The sequence below is a fragment of the Dunckerocampus dactyliophorus genome, chromosome 19, assembly GCF_027744805.1.
Source record: "Dunckerocampus dactyliophorus isolate RoL2022-P2 chromosome 19, RoL_Ddac_1.1, whole genome shotgun sequence".
NCBI lineage: Eukaryota > Metazoa > Chordata > Actinopteri > Syngnathiformes > Syngnathidae > Dunckerocampus > Dunckerocampus dactyliophorus.
This window is the reverse complement of record NC_072837.1, coordinates 15,886,015-15,901,113: the sequence shown is the minus strand read 5'-3', so window position 1 is coordinate 15,901,113 and position 15,099 is coordinate 15,886,015. Positions and strand designations below refer to the sequence as shown.

The window sequence follows — 15,099 nt, the reverse complement described above, 5'->3', positions numbered from 1 at the left end:
CATCATCTGAGTCACTCGCTCAGAGCTGGCCTGCAACGCTCCCCTCAAGGTTTTTAGGTTATTACTTCTTATTTGTGTTCTCACGTCGCAGTATTTCTCTCCATCTCACTGCACTTGAGGAGTCTTCTTGGATGCGATGGATTCTGGTGCTTTTGTCTTTCAGTAAGATGAATATTGTTTTTGTACTGTGATGCAAATATAGCAACAGCTTGGCCTTGCGTATAGACCGATGAGCATCCAAAGATCTGACTGCTTTCATGAAATCCAAAAATGGAGCCAAGCCATGACGCCATGTTTGCAACGTCACATTCGGGGGCTCTTGACACGTGTCTTTGTCAGCTGGGGGTCGTCTACAATTTGGAGCTACGGAGGAAGCCTGAAGCTTCACCGCATTTCTATCTCATTATCCTTTAACCATGGGCCAACATTAATACTAGGTCATCGTCCCTCGTTTATAGCGGTTCATTGGTTCCAGACCCGACCGCCATTTATGATTCAATGTTAATAAATTGAATATTTTCACAATTAGAGTATGGAAAAAGTGTTAAATGACTTTCTAAATATGGTTTTAAACATGAAATATCATGCTTACAGTCACCTTTACACTCCTATTATTCTTTGTTTACACCACATTGCAACTCTGATGCTGCAGGGACTCGAGAGTTAGCGAGCTAACCAGCTAGCATCAAAATTGTGACAAGCATCATTGCTGAATTTAACCAGCCATTTCTGTAAATATGGTGCCTCATGTCGTCAATACTTTACAGCAGGAGATGGCGAACATCTGTAACTTCAATCTGAGCAACATTTGCGGGCGTTCCAATGTAAAGTCTGTAAGTTTATAGACTTTGAAGCCCCTTGTGCGTGCGGCAGCGAGTCGGCTCGCCATGACAGTCCACATGCATAATACTTGAGCCGATGCTTTGCTAAAGCGTGTTTGGGATGGCAGGAGGGGGCGTGGTGGGTTGTCAAAACACCACTGATGGTGAGAGGGGTAGCGGGAATGTAAAAAACCGCGGTGATAGCGGCATACTCGATACGATCCGTGGGACACTCCTTGGCAAAAATACAGTTAATAGATAGATATGACCTGAGAATACAATGACCTTGATGAATGATAGGTATGACCTGAGAATACAATGACCTGGATGAATGAGAATATTCACAGGCATGACAGACAGATAGATTTATCTATGTAATAATAGCCATTGAGGTAGCAGTGGTGTTCAAGATCCCACTGTGAACGACGATGATGATGGCTGTGTTTGCTTGAGAGATGAGGAAGAGTATCACAAGTGGATCAGACATTTTGATGAACGGGTATCGTGGAGACAGGGATGTGACAAACTGGACAAATCATAACATGCACATTAGATGAGTGATGATTTTCCTCATTTACAGTATGCCTTTATCTCGAACCATTTTCAAGCTTCAACCTTTTGAAAGAGTAACGTCAAAACTGGGATTTTTTTAAACGAAGTCGTATGACATCCCCTGCAAGCACACCCTGCAAGCACAGTATGCAGTAGAAGCCATCATTATGTCTCCTGGGACTGATCAAGAAGCAGTGTAGTGCATCAACCCCCCCCAACGTTCTCCTTGTAATTGTTTTTCTCGCAACACGATGACGTTATTCCCATATTTTGACTTTATTCCCATCTTAAAACTTTTTCCCCAACCTAATTTTCCAAAAATTACAACTTCATTCCTTGTTTTGTTTGTTTCTCGTCATATTACGACTTTGAAAATACGTATTTTTTCTTTAAAATTTCAACTTCATGCTACTAAAATTGCATTATTTTTCCTCATAATAGTTGAATTATTTTGAACATGCATACATGTTACATTGGAATACATCTCACAGTACAGTTCACAGTTCCACATGTCCAAAAAGGAGTAGGAAGAAGCAAAGCTTATTTAACCCTACTCACCATCTGTTTCACATTACATTTGTATACTTCCTGTGTTTTAAATGTACTCTTTGCCAATTTTAAATACATAGGAAAATGCTAAAGCAATATGACAATGTGATAAAATAGGAGTCAAGGTTTGTCGTCACTATAAATAAATTATATAACAGTGACAATAAATACAGTGTATAGTAATAATAACTGATGAAAGGGTTAATAGTTGACAAAAACATAGTTTGTTGATGAGTGAGTACAATGTTCTCATGAAAAATAAAAGAGTCAGTAGAAAGTGCAGTAGTGGTTAAAAATGCTGTAGCATCATATGAATACAGTGGTTAGTAATACAGTAAGTGTGGTAGTGGTTAAACATGCTGTAGCATCATATGAATACAGTGGTTAGTAATACAGTAAGTGTGGTAGTGGTTAAACATGCTGTAGCATCATATGAATACAGTGGTTAGTAATACAGTAAGTGTGGTAGTGGTTAAACATGCTGTAGCATCATATGAATACAGGGTTAGTAATACAGTAAGTGTGGTAGTGGTTAAACATAGCATCATACAGTATGTACACTGCGGTGAGTAATAAGTGTAGTCGTATAGTATTCTATGTACGCAGTGGTTCAGGACTCTTCTTCCTTGTACTTTGTAAGCATCAACTGCTTGTACTGTTGCTGAAAATCTCTCATTTTAGTGCATTGTTTGAGTTATTTACTCAATCCGTTCCATAATTTGATTCCGCATACCGTGGAATAATGCTGAAGGTTTTTAACATTGTTTTCGCGTATAAATGTTTTAAGTTTTAATTTTTCCCTGAGGCCATATTTTTCCTGTCTTGTTGAGAAGAATAGTTCTAAGTCTTTGGGTAGCAGGTTATTGTTTGCTTTATGCATAGTTTTAGCTGTTTGAAAGTTTACCAGATCAGCAAATTTTAATAATTGTGATTTTTGAAGTGAAGGGTTTGTATGTTCTCTCTAAGCAGCACATTATGCATTATCCTAACTGATATTTTGCAGTACATTTAGAGAGTGACGTGTATTTTTATAGTTATTTCCCCAAATCGCCACACAATAAGTTAGATATGGTGATACCAGAGAGCAATACAGAGTATGGAGTCATGTTTGGTCCACAACAAATTTTGCTTTATTCTGTATTGACGTTTTTCTTGCCAATTCAGGTTGTATATTTTTAATGTGAGATTTCCAGCTGATATTATCATCTATTATGACTCCCAGAAATGTTTTTTGTTCACCCTGTTGATGTCCACACCATCCATTTTTATTTGCGCATAAGTATCCTTTCTGCTATTATCAAATAGCATTATTTTAGTTTTACTTAAGTTCAGAGATAATCTTTTTTTTTTTTATTAGCGCTTGTGTGCTTTCTCCACAATAGAATACAGCAGTATCATCTGCAAATAATACTAGCTTTAGGTCTTTCGTGATTTTACAGATGTCATTAATGTATAAGTTGAACAATTTTGGTCCCAGTATTGACCCCTGGGGTACGCCACAAGGCATATTTAAGCTTGCAGCTTCCTTATACTACTTTACTCAATATTACTTTATTCTCATGAAATTATGACTTTTTTCTTGTTAGATTACAGTACACCTTTTTGCTTGTAATAGTTTGACTTTATTATGGTAAAGTAATGAAATTACTGATTTGTCATTTTTGTTATTTAGAGAATGTGACACTGGCCAATGAAAAAACAAAAAAATGGATGGTTGGACCAAGATGTAAGGCCAGCAAGCTAAAAGCCATTTAAATGTGTGAAACACAATAAACATCTTTGGTTCTTCTCAGTAATGCTCGCTAGACACCAAGCTTGTGTTCACGACCTCAGGGGACGCACCCGTTAGCCAAACCTTCCGGCTAGCAGAAGGCTAAGCTAATACAGTCAAACGCTAATCCAACCTAAGCGAGTTGGCAACTCAAAGTGCAACGGTGACTGACGTCCTTCAAAAAACGTCAAAAGTTCACTCTTCAAGTGTCATTTTCATCCCCATCGTCAGTGAACATGTTAGCATCTTTATGCTAACTCCCACCAGCGACTTTGAGCCACAGAAAAGATCACCAATCAGCCGTGTCGTCCCTAAGGACCTGGACTTGGAGGCAAGAGACGTGTGAAGACTTTTGAGTGCTGCATTGATTGGCTCATTAAAAAAAAAAAAACAGAAAAAAGGAAAGCAGTTCTGAGTGACTGCTGAGAAATGATAACGAGTCACAGTTTGCGCCCAGTGTTTTTCACAGCGAGGCGGTTACACATTCAAATCATCCGCTACCTGCACTGTTCCCCGTGAAGAGCTCTTTGTCCTCATTCCGTACGCCAATCAAGCTGCCGGGAAAATGATTATTATTCATTCCCTGTGTGGCGACATGCAGATGTGGGTCACGTTGTTGGAAGTCTAAATTTAACAACTTTTCACAGCACTTAAAAAAGAAAAATGTCCTTTTCAACTCTTCTGCGGTGGCAAGAAAGTTGATATTGGACTACGCTCACGTCACGTCGGAGAGACAATTTAACTTGGTAAGAAAAACGCATTTATTTTTACCCAAGACTTTTTACAGCACAGAGACACTTGCGATTACGTCGCACGTTAACACTAACTTTACTTGATAAAAACTGTCAAACTCCTCTTTAGAGTAAATCCCCCATATGTGTGGAGTTTAGGGTTTAGGGTTAGGCAGGGGGTTCCAATGTGCGGCCCGGGGGCCATTTGTGGTCCGTGGCAGTTTTTTTTATTGGTCGGCAAAATACAATTTAACAAGAAAATTAAAATAAATAAACCCAAAAACATTTGACAAGTATAAACTGAAAATGTTAGAGAAAAAAGTTGTAATCTAACAAGTAAAAGTAGGAATTTTAAGAGAGTAACAAAGTTGATATATTAAAGAAACTTTTTTTAAAAAGTCGCAATATTGTGAGAGACAACCAAAACAACAAATAAGGTTGTATATTTTGGAAAATCAGGTTGTGGAAAAAGTTATAATGTCACCAGAATAAAGTCAATTTATTATGGAAATAAAATCCTAATTACGAGAAGAATATGTAAAAGAAGACAGCTGAAATAGTTAATAAAAAAACAGGCTAAAGCTGTGTAATTTTTCAATAATAAAGTCAAAATATGAAGACAATATTATGAGGAAATTTTTTTGTTGTTGCAGAGTTGAAATATTAAAGAAAAAATAAGTAATTTTTTAATGAAAAACAAAACAAAATAAAGTACTTTTGGGAAAATTAGCTTGGTTAAAAAGTTATAATATTATAGGAATAAAGTCAAAATATTGTGGAAATAACATCATAATATTACGAAAAAATGTTTTGAAAAAGATTGTTTAAGAAGAAAGTTTAAATATTTTGAAAATTAAAAAGAAAAAAAAAGAAAAAATGTGTTTCCACAAAGCTGAGATGCACTTTTTTCTTGAAATATATCACTTCTTAGCACATCGACATGTATTTCTTTACAAACTATCAAAATGGTAAAGTTGCATCTTCCATTATTCACTATGTTGCGGCTCCCATGCCAAGCTCTGCGATCCGGAGCAAAGGAAATGTGCGTTTTCAAAAAGAGTTGGAAATATCCGACTCAACACGAGTCTGTGAATGCATCTACACTGCCTTCTGACTGCTGATTGGACAAGCAAGGGAATGGGGAGGGAGGTCAGTTTGTTCAGTGAGACATGGAAAAGACGTCTAAAGAGTGTAAGCTAACCATAACCACGGAATACCTCCCTAGAAGAAAAATATGGGATGAAAACAGAGCAAAATGCTCTTTTGATGCTAAAGGTTAGGAAAACCCTAACCCTAAGCATATTTTAAAGTATAAAATGTAAAGTACGCTCCACTAATGGCAATCATAATGAAATACAATCAACAGGACTGAAGATGGAAGCCCTGTCTTCACTGTGAAAGCGCGCTTCCGTCTCCTGTGACACCATCTCCCTCTGAAGCGTCTAGCGGCGGTACGCACCTCTGCGTGCCCTTAGCATTCTGGGATTTTTTCAGCTAAAATGGCAACAAAAGTCAAAACCAAAGTAAATGCAAAGCTGTCATTGATCCATTTCGAGAAGAGGCATGGTTTTGGGCTCTTTTGAAAGCTAACGCTCAATTCTTATCCCCCTCGGAATGTGTCTAAAAGAAACAGGAGTGTCAGTACACTGGAAGATGAATTTTTTATCAGGTTTGCATATATTATTTTTTTTTTTAAATGTGCCTTTAAAATAATAGTTTGGTGGTATGGACTGGAAAACACATGATGGTCATAGCTTGAGTTCTTACCAAATCCCATTTCAAATTTAACAATGATGCTACAAAAATGGAGTATTTTACGCAGGTTCTTCTTCTTGAAAAGTTAGTATCATGTGTTTCAAAGGTTTTGGAGATCCTTGGTCACACTTGGTCAAAGTCTTCACAGACTCCAGGCAAACAAAGTTGCATGGCTTCCTGACACTCGACACGTTTTCCTTTTCCCCATTACAAAGAACTTCCTTGCTCTTATGACAAAAGCCCACCCATCAACCAGCATATTGGTGTTTCCATCATTTCATTGGCTATTCAATGCAGTCATCAGCATTAAGATTGGATGTGATTGGCGTCGCATGTTAGAGGAAGGGCTGGTACTTATTTGTACACAGAAGTTGATTGTGCTACAGCAGAGGGGTTCAAATGTTGTCTATTGGCTTGAGTGAGGAGCCAATCAACAGTGCACGCTTCAGAGTTCACTAGGCAGCGTGACGTGGCTAATACATCCATGCTAACTGAATTTACGACCAAAAATATGTGGAAAGTATGCACATCTGATGATAGTGGACGACCAAATTGTCCAGAGGTATGAAAGTGAGTGTGAATGGTTGTTTGTCTATATGTGCCCTGTGACTGGCTGGTGACCAGTCCAGGGTGTACCCCGCCTCTCGCCCCAAGTTAGCTGGGATAGGCTCCAGCATACCTGCGACCCTAGTGAGGATAAGCGGCATAGAAGATGGATGGATGGCTGGACTTGGTATGCACTCTATACATATTGGACCATTGCCCACGTAACAAGACCTTCTTTGTCGGACTTTGCTGTGCATTTGGAAAAATGTAAGGTGAGTTTCATTCATGTTTACTACGTCCATAGACCTTGCAGTTATAATTATAAACTGAAATGGTGTATATAAGTATAATATCAGCAAAATAAGCTTTCAAATGACGTATAACACGCCTAGGCGCGCAAACGGGGGGCGGTGTAAAACCCTGGTTTTGTCATGAAAATAGACGATGGAGGATTGGGTTGAAACAAGATGTGTTAAAAGTGCATGCTGTGTAACTCTCCCCGTGCTGTAACTGTAAACTGTAAATGTAATTTTTTAACAAGGCAGAAAAAGGGAGTCTAAAACGGAGGAGTTTGGTGCTGTGTTGTGGCTGATGAAGAGAAAACGAGGCAAGCCTTCCAAGTTGCTTCCCACCGTCCTCTGAATCTACGTGTTGAAGCTCCGAGAGTCTGACTGAGCATGAAATTTGCTGTTTTTTTCCCCCCTTGTTCTTTTTCCAGGGCAGGGGGGGGTGCTAATGAAGGCCCTGTTGGCTCAGTGAAGACACCAAACGTTTGAATGTTTGCAGCTTAAAGGGAGAACAACACTGACAATCAAGGCTGCAGCCGAGTCTCTGGTGATTTAGCCTCTTTTTCACAAAACCTGCGCCGTAGCCGCGAGGCTTTAAAAAGCTCTCCGACAGGGGATTTACAGGCCGTGGAGCTATTGACTCTTCAGCGCAAACTTATAATTAATTAGGAACAGATGCATATCATTAGGAGGCGGAGAATAAAAAGGCCAGATGAGGAGGAAAATCCCACATTGGCAGCGTGGAGTGAGATCAGAGTAAAAGTCTGATGTCACGTTCGCAGCCTCTTGTTACCGTGCACACACACACACACACACACACCCACACACACACACACACACACACACACACACTCACAGCAGAGTAATGCGAGCACAGTGAGAAGCCTGGAGGAAATCCTTTCCTCCATCGTTTTACGGAATAAATCTGCTGTGAAGATTTGTCGACGTGTCACACTCAAGTCAGAGTACAGAAAGTGCAAAAAAAAAAAAAAAAAAAAAGGCACTGAAGACACTGGCGTTTACCGTTTGTCCTCTTGGTCTTAGCCAAAAGCTCATTTTTAATAGTGTACAATGTACAATGCGAGTTATTTCACAGGTTTGTGGCTATTATGTGGAGAAACCACAATTCCTTTGACCGGAGCAGTTTTTTACACCAATCCATTGCTTTTATGCGTTACCAGATCATACTGCAGTATCAATTGTTTCCTTGCACCTTTTTGTGTACTGGTTGTAGCTAAAATGTGTGCTCGCTGTTTGATTTTTGCCTTATTAATCTGATAACGCCAACAAAATGCTGTTGCTTTTGTGTCTCACATGTTTCAAAAGGGCCTCAAAGTGGACAACAACTCTGAAAAGTGTCAAAAGCAGAGGACTTGACTTACAAGGATCAGAGGTGGCACTGCCACCTATTGGCCTGGCATGCATACTGCAGTTACAGCATACACGACTGGTCAAAAGTTTTAGAACATTCATGTTTAAGTGTTAAGATGGTCTGTCTGTCTTCCATTGTTAATTCCCTTTTTTCTTGCCATTTTTGTAGCAACAAATTACTTTTTCCAGTTCCATGCTGTTCAACTGATGTTCACGAGGGTATAGTACCACAGTGTGTTCCGAACACTGTTCATATGCAGACAGAGGAGGTAGTAAGTACTCCACAACCTGGAACACCTGTAGGAATTGGTTGCACCAACTGCCAAGCCTTGATCAACCTCCATTTCTGCACAACAGCTTTCAATTGTTGACCCATTTTGCGGTCCCTGAAACAGGCCTTTTTGTATCATTCTGAAATACACATCATTTTTCATTTTTTTTTAACCTTTGACACTTCACCTTCGTACCATTTGAAGCTATTCATTGGACTTGAGCAACCTCAAGTCCAATTTCAGTAAATAACTGGAAAAACTCGGGTGTTCTAAAACCTTCGACCAGTCGTGTATGCCCAGCGTTTCCCATCCATTCATTGTATCGTGGCAGCTCGCCGCAACGGTACTTCCTATTTGTTGTCTTCGATTTGATGTGTTCACACTCACTCACAAACACATTAGCATTGGAGCGTCTGCATAGCTTGGCGTTCCAACACCATGCAATAGATCGTATCAACCCTAGCAGCGCTAGCTACTGAGCTGACTAGTTAAAATCATCAAATCATGTTGCACATTTCTTATAACAAACCAAAAGGTCTGTTGTACCCCTCTACACACACGCACACACACACACACACACACGCACACACACACACACACACACACACACACACACACACACACACACACTGCCAATTGTGCAAATTAAACGATGTCATCTCGCGCCAACCCCCGATCCTTACCTCTTTCCCGGATAGGTAGTACGCCGACAGCAGGCCTCCGACAAAGCGGATGTTCACCTCGAAGATGGACACTTCTGCGTTCTGCGGAGACAAAATGCACATCAGTAACAAGCGAGGAGAGGGAAGTGAAAAGTGCAAATAACAAACAAAAACCCCAATGTGAAGTTTGCAGCGCTCAGGAACAATGCAGCTTTATTTTATTGTGACCGACAGCGCCGTGCTGTCACGCACAGATAAGACAATACTCTCCGTCCTGTCAACACAACAGATTCAATGCCGGGAAAAAGAATGGTTGGATTGCCGAGCTAATTAATCCCGGCTAAAAAAACCCCCAACTAATATAAGCAGAAGCAGGCGAAAGGAATATATGACATAACTTTACTGCACTGAATCACAATGTTTTCAGCTCAGGACAGAATGGAAAACATATTAATCCATGAATGGTGACGAAAACAGACTTTGCCAAGGAAGTTTGTAGAAGTTTGCTTAGCGATCAATTAAACAGCAAATGATGTTTTCATCTGCTATAATCGGCCACCCAATGAAAACTTTCTTTATAATTGTGGTTGTAGTCACCAAAATGAGTCACTAAGTGGTAGCAAACTAGGAAGGAAGTGACTGTTCCAATAAAATTGTAATGTCAAGGTTCCCGGTTCACACCGGTTGCAGGGGAAGGCTTTAAGGGAGAACAGAAAGTGAAGCGGGGCAGAGTGTGTAATGAAGATTCCACCTGCTGCTGAAGTGAGCAAGGGTACAGCTCCAACCGTCCCACGCCCCCCTCTCCACCCATCAGTGTTCACCAACAAGTCAATAAAAGTAAAATAATTGATCCATTTATTTCCTCATTTACACAGTAGGAAGAAAAAGTTAGATTTCTGCATAAATTGGTCATAAAATGTAGTCTGATCTTCACCTAAATCAAAACAATAAACAAGAGTATTCTTAAACTAATAGGAAAACATTTCATTTTGTGCTATTTTTATTGAAAATACCATGTAGACCAGGGGTGTCCAAAGTGTGACCCCGCGGCTCTTCGAAAACTACTTTTTCATCTTAATATTTGGACTTTATTCTTGTAAAATTCCTGTTTTTTCCCACAATTTTCCAAATATGTCAGCTTTCTTTAAAGTTCTTCAAGTTTCCTCTTGTGATTATGACTTTATTTCAGGAATATTTTGACTTTATTCCCATAATATTATAACATTTTCCAAAACTACAACTTCAGAATTCACAAAATATGCTGTAGGCCAATAAAAAAAATGGCTGTGGGAAGCAAATGGCCCCCGGGCCACACTTTGGACACCCCAGATTTAAACACAATGTGGAGCTACTGTCTTGAACAAGGCAGAGTCTCCGCAAGGAAAGCAATCACAGAATAAAGTTGTTCAGGTTAACCAGCAATGGCGGAATCAAAGAGACGCCGGATTGCAAAGCGAGAACTAAGCGTAGATATGCTTCCTTCCTCTGGACATTCCTCACCTTCCACTGGGGGATGGTTGAAGGACCAAGGCTGGTAGGAGGGGCTTTGCTTGAAGCTAATTAGCCAAGCTGACTCTTCGCACCGTAGGCTACGTTCACACTGCAAGTCCAATGTTTTTGTTGAAATGTGACCTGTATGTTATTCTTTCGTGTCAGTGTGATCTGTACAATTCTGGCTTTTTCAAATGCGACCAATGCCTTGTTGGTACGTAGATGTAAGTCTCACGACATGGAAAGGCATGCTTTGCTGGGGGAAATGTATTCACAGGTGTAGAAAAGTTCTTCTTGCCATCTGAACATGATTTTTAAAATCTGTCAGTGGCTCCTGGCTCCGACATCCACCCACACGCTCCTCAGAACACACGTCGTTGCAAGTTCCCCACGAACTGCCACAGCCCAAATTCTTGCACACTTTTTTCTTTATCTCCTTTGCAAAATAATTTGGTTGAGCAAACGCTGACTCCGGTTGCACGAAATTACCACAAAAATGAAAATGTATTGCGATCTGCTAATTTCATTTCTATGACGTTACCATTGCTCCTGACGAGGCTACACTCTTCTGCACTGTGTGTATTCTACTGGCCCCGCCTCCATCCACCGAGACAAAGAGACTGCATGATCGTTCATGCCGTTGTTCTATGAAACAAATGTGCCAAGGTGCTGGTACCAATGCACACAGTGAACCTCTTCCTCCCTGTTTGGAGGCGGGAGACGAGGAAAACACACACACATGCACATGTCAACATATTGAGGCCGGAATAATTATCCAGTTCATTTTAATTTATTGTGTGATTACTTATTTATTATCGTTTCAGGCCGAGCGCCCACGAGATATTTTTTTTCTGAGCAAAAAATCGTTTTAATCTTGCGAGATCTTGTGGCAGGAGACATTGTGACACCCCTACATTTGAGTAGATCACGTTTCTTCATTCTTCATTTAGACCAGGGTTGTCCAAAAAAACTCCATCAAAAATGTGGAAAGTAGAGCTAAAGGCCCTGTGGAAAAGCTTGAATATTGACACTGTTAGCAAATTATAACACGCAGCTGTGTCTGAAATACTGCACGTTTTGTTTAAACTTTTTACAAAATATAATAAAATATATATACACATCAAAGTGCAGCAAAAAATGTAGAAAAAGTTTGAACACCCCTGGGATGTTGGTTGTTGTTTGATGTTGGTGTGCTGTGTCATTTTTCCGCCACACACGGCGTTGTGTGTTCCTCAATTCAGTCCACACAATATTTTGCTGGTAGTGCTGTGGAACATCCACGTGCTCTTTAACAAACTTCAAACGTGCTGTAATGATGTTTTTCGACAGCATAGGCTTCCTCCTTGGTGTTGAACCCCTGAACCCCATTCTTGTTTCATGTTTTACGTAGATTTGTCAACAGAGATGTTGGCATATTCCCAACTTTCACTAACGGGAAAATCTACATCAAACTAGAAGGAGGTTCAGGAGTTGCAAGAGTGCCTGTTGTCCAAGATATCAGCGATCTGGAAGCATATTAAAGATCATATTAGTATGACAATAAGCATAATGGAGGAAACACCCTATAAGACAGACCAATGCAACGAGAAGGACTACATTCCATACCAATAACCTTGACATCATTCATAAAAGGAACTCTCGCATACAAACCCAGCATCACTTGCAGTGCTATACCGAAGAGGATGTGGAGAGAAAGGACAGGATAAATAGAAAGGGAAAAGGAAAGGAAAAAGAGGAAAAAAAGGGAATTTTTTTTTTTTAAACGTGTGAACCTGTATACTATATATGTGTGGACTGTATATGTATATATATGTGTACTTGTGTAGGTGCAGATGTATGTGTATACAGTAGACGCCCCTACAATGTAAATAATCCGTTCATAGAACCTTTATGTTATAAGGTTTTTATGTTATAGGAAGCGTAAAATACATGTAAATAGCCTAATCCGTTCCAAGATCTTCCCAAACCCCTTCAAAATATTCAAGTCCCCCAAATATGGTGGGAAAATATAAGAAAACATTAGCATAAACATAGTAGAGTAACATTCCAATATAAAATAAGGTAATAAATAAGATTACTGTAAATGAATAAAACTGAAAAATAAAAACAATCATACCGTTAACGAGATGTCTTGATCAGGAGCACGCAAGTGGAGGCAGGAAGGAGGAGTAGGAGGAGGAGGACTAGCCTGAGTCGAAACGCAACTCAAAGAGTCTAAGAGTCAGCTGATCTCACAGACAAAGGCACACGCACTACACGATAATGCTGTGTGCAAAATTTTAATTTGTAACTTAACTTAATTGTTTAAGTTAGTTAAAGGGCGACTACGAAGAGAAAGGGAGGTTGAAGGGAGAAGCCTGTCTCACACACAAACTCACGTACGTGCTGTATAAGTCAGCCAATGAGATGAGAGCAGAGGCAGTGCCCCGATAATCAACCAATGAGATGAGAGCGGAGGCGATGCCCCGAAAATCAGCCATTGAGAGCACGAAGCGTCAGAAGGCGTCACCAAGTGAACTTGCACTGACTTGAGGCATTAATAAAGTTGATTGAAAAAAACAAAAAACAAACTTGCACCGACTTTACGTTATATGGAATTTCTTTCGTAATATGATGCAAAAACTTTACATAAATTCTTTACGTTCAGTGGAATTTACGTAAAAGGAGGTTTACGTTATGCGAGGTACTACTGTGTATATGTATGCACACGTTTGTATGTATTCACATGTATGTATTAGCAATTGATGTACTACGAAGAGGGGGTAGGATTAAATAAGCTCTGCTTCTTCCTACTCCTTTTCGGACATATGCATGTTTGAAATAAATTAAACCAAACCAAACCAATTATTCCAGTCATTCCTGTAAGTCTCCAACTGACATCCTAGGGTACTTTTTGCCCTCACTGAGCATTCTGCACTGTGCTCTTGCTCTCATCTCTACAGGACAGCCACTCCTTGGAAGAGAAGCTCCAGTACTGAACTTTTCCACCTCTGGATAGACAATTTTGTCTAACCGTGGACTGCTCAAACATCAAGACGTTTAGAGATACCTTTGTAAGCTTTTCCAGCTTTATACAAGTCAACACTTGTTCATGGTAGGTCTTCTGAGAGCTCTTTTGAGCGAGGGGGGGGGGGTTCTATTGGCCAGAGCAACTTTAGAAGCCTAGGTCACAACCGGTCACACGGCCGGTCTATGTGCAAAGAAACGCACGGAGGGCGTGTGTGTGATGTGCTGATTTTCGAGCTGTAGACCGGCTGCTGAGATTCTTTAACAAACTCCGTCTATGGATGCTTACCTTTTATCAAGTTGCAAGGCAAACTTACGCCCTTCGTACGTCTTCATGCTTCGGCCATACGGCCAACATGTGTCAACGCACATTCAGATATTTCGTACGGCCTCCATGCGTGTCAAGATCTTACTCCTTCATGGTCCCCACAACTATTTTCGGCAAACAAACAAACAAACAAAAAAAACACAGCGATTTGAGGCACACCAAAAATCGCACGGCCAAAAAAAATCGTACTTCCGGTTGTGACCTATGCTTGACCCACACCTCCAATCTTGTCTCACTGGTTGGACTCTAGGTTGAAATGCTGTAACCGTGAGGAGAAGGAACGTTGGTGTGGGGAAGTATTTCCCCAGCGGACCGCTCATTCATAGCGGCATGTCCTCACAAACACTAACCAGCCCCCTCCTTAACTAAACATGTCGGGGAAGGAACCAGAAGCATCGGCTAACTTGGTGAAAAAACATTGAAAGTCTTACTTGTCACCAAGCGTGCGCGCACAGCAATAGCCGGTCTATGCTAGCTGGGTTAGCTAAGATTAACGGCGCATGCTAATGCGGCTGTGTGTGCCACTCAGGCTGTAAGAGTTGTGTTTGAGTGCTTGCTAAGCCAGCGTTTTAGGATGGTCGCTGACTTTGTGCAAGTTGTGTGTGAAATAAGGACAACAGCCACACCTGCAAAGGCACTCGCAACAGTCAAAACACATTTTCACACACACCACAGTTCCGCCCTTCGAAATAAGAGCGGCGGACATCCTGTCTAATAGTGGTAATAAAATAAGGGTGTCATAAAAAATAGATCACAGTAATAAAGCTATAACAATTGCATATGCAATTACGTCTTCTTTAACCACAGGCACGGTTGAGGATTTTGAAGCAATGAAAAGTTGGAAAAGTCAGCAAAGCAGTACAGTACATCCGTTTTTGAAATTCTGGATAAAATTGTCCAATGATCTATTCCATCAATAAATGTACAGATTTTTGCTTTTTTTTCGAACAGTCATTT

The 15,099-nt window shown here is 40.3% G+C and overlaps 1 protein-coding gene across 1 annotated transcript in view; it reads right to left on the bottom strand.

The window, feature by feature from the left end:
• The window catches only part of man1a1 (mannosidase, alpha, class 1A, member 1), a 156,428-nt gene that overhangs the window by 56,265 nt on the left and 85,064 nt on the right, over positions 1–15,099 (bottom strand). Inside the window, exon 4 of the mRNA XM_054760921.1 lies at positions 9,339–9,419. Coding sequence (XP_054616896.1) covers positions 9,339–9,419 — 81 coding nt within the window. The remainder of the gene's footprint in view (positions 1–9,338; positions 9,420–15,099) is intronic.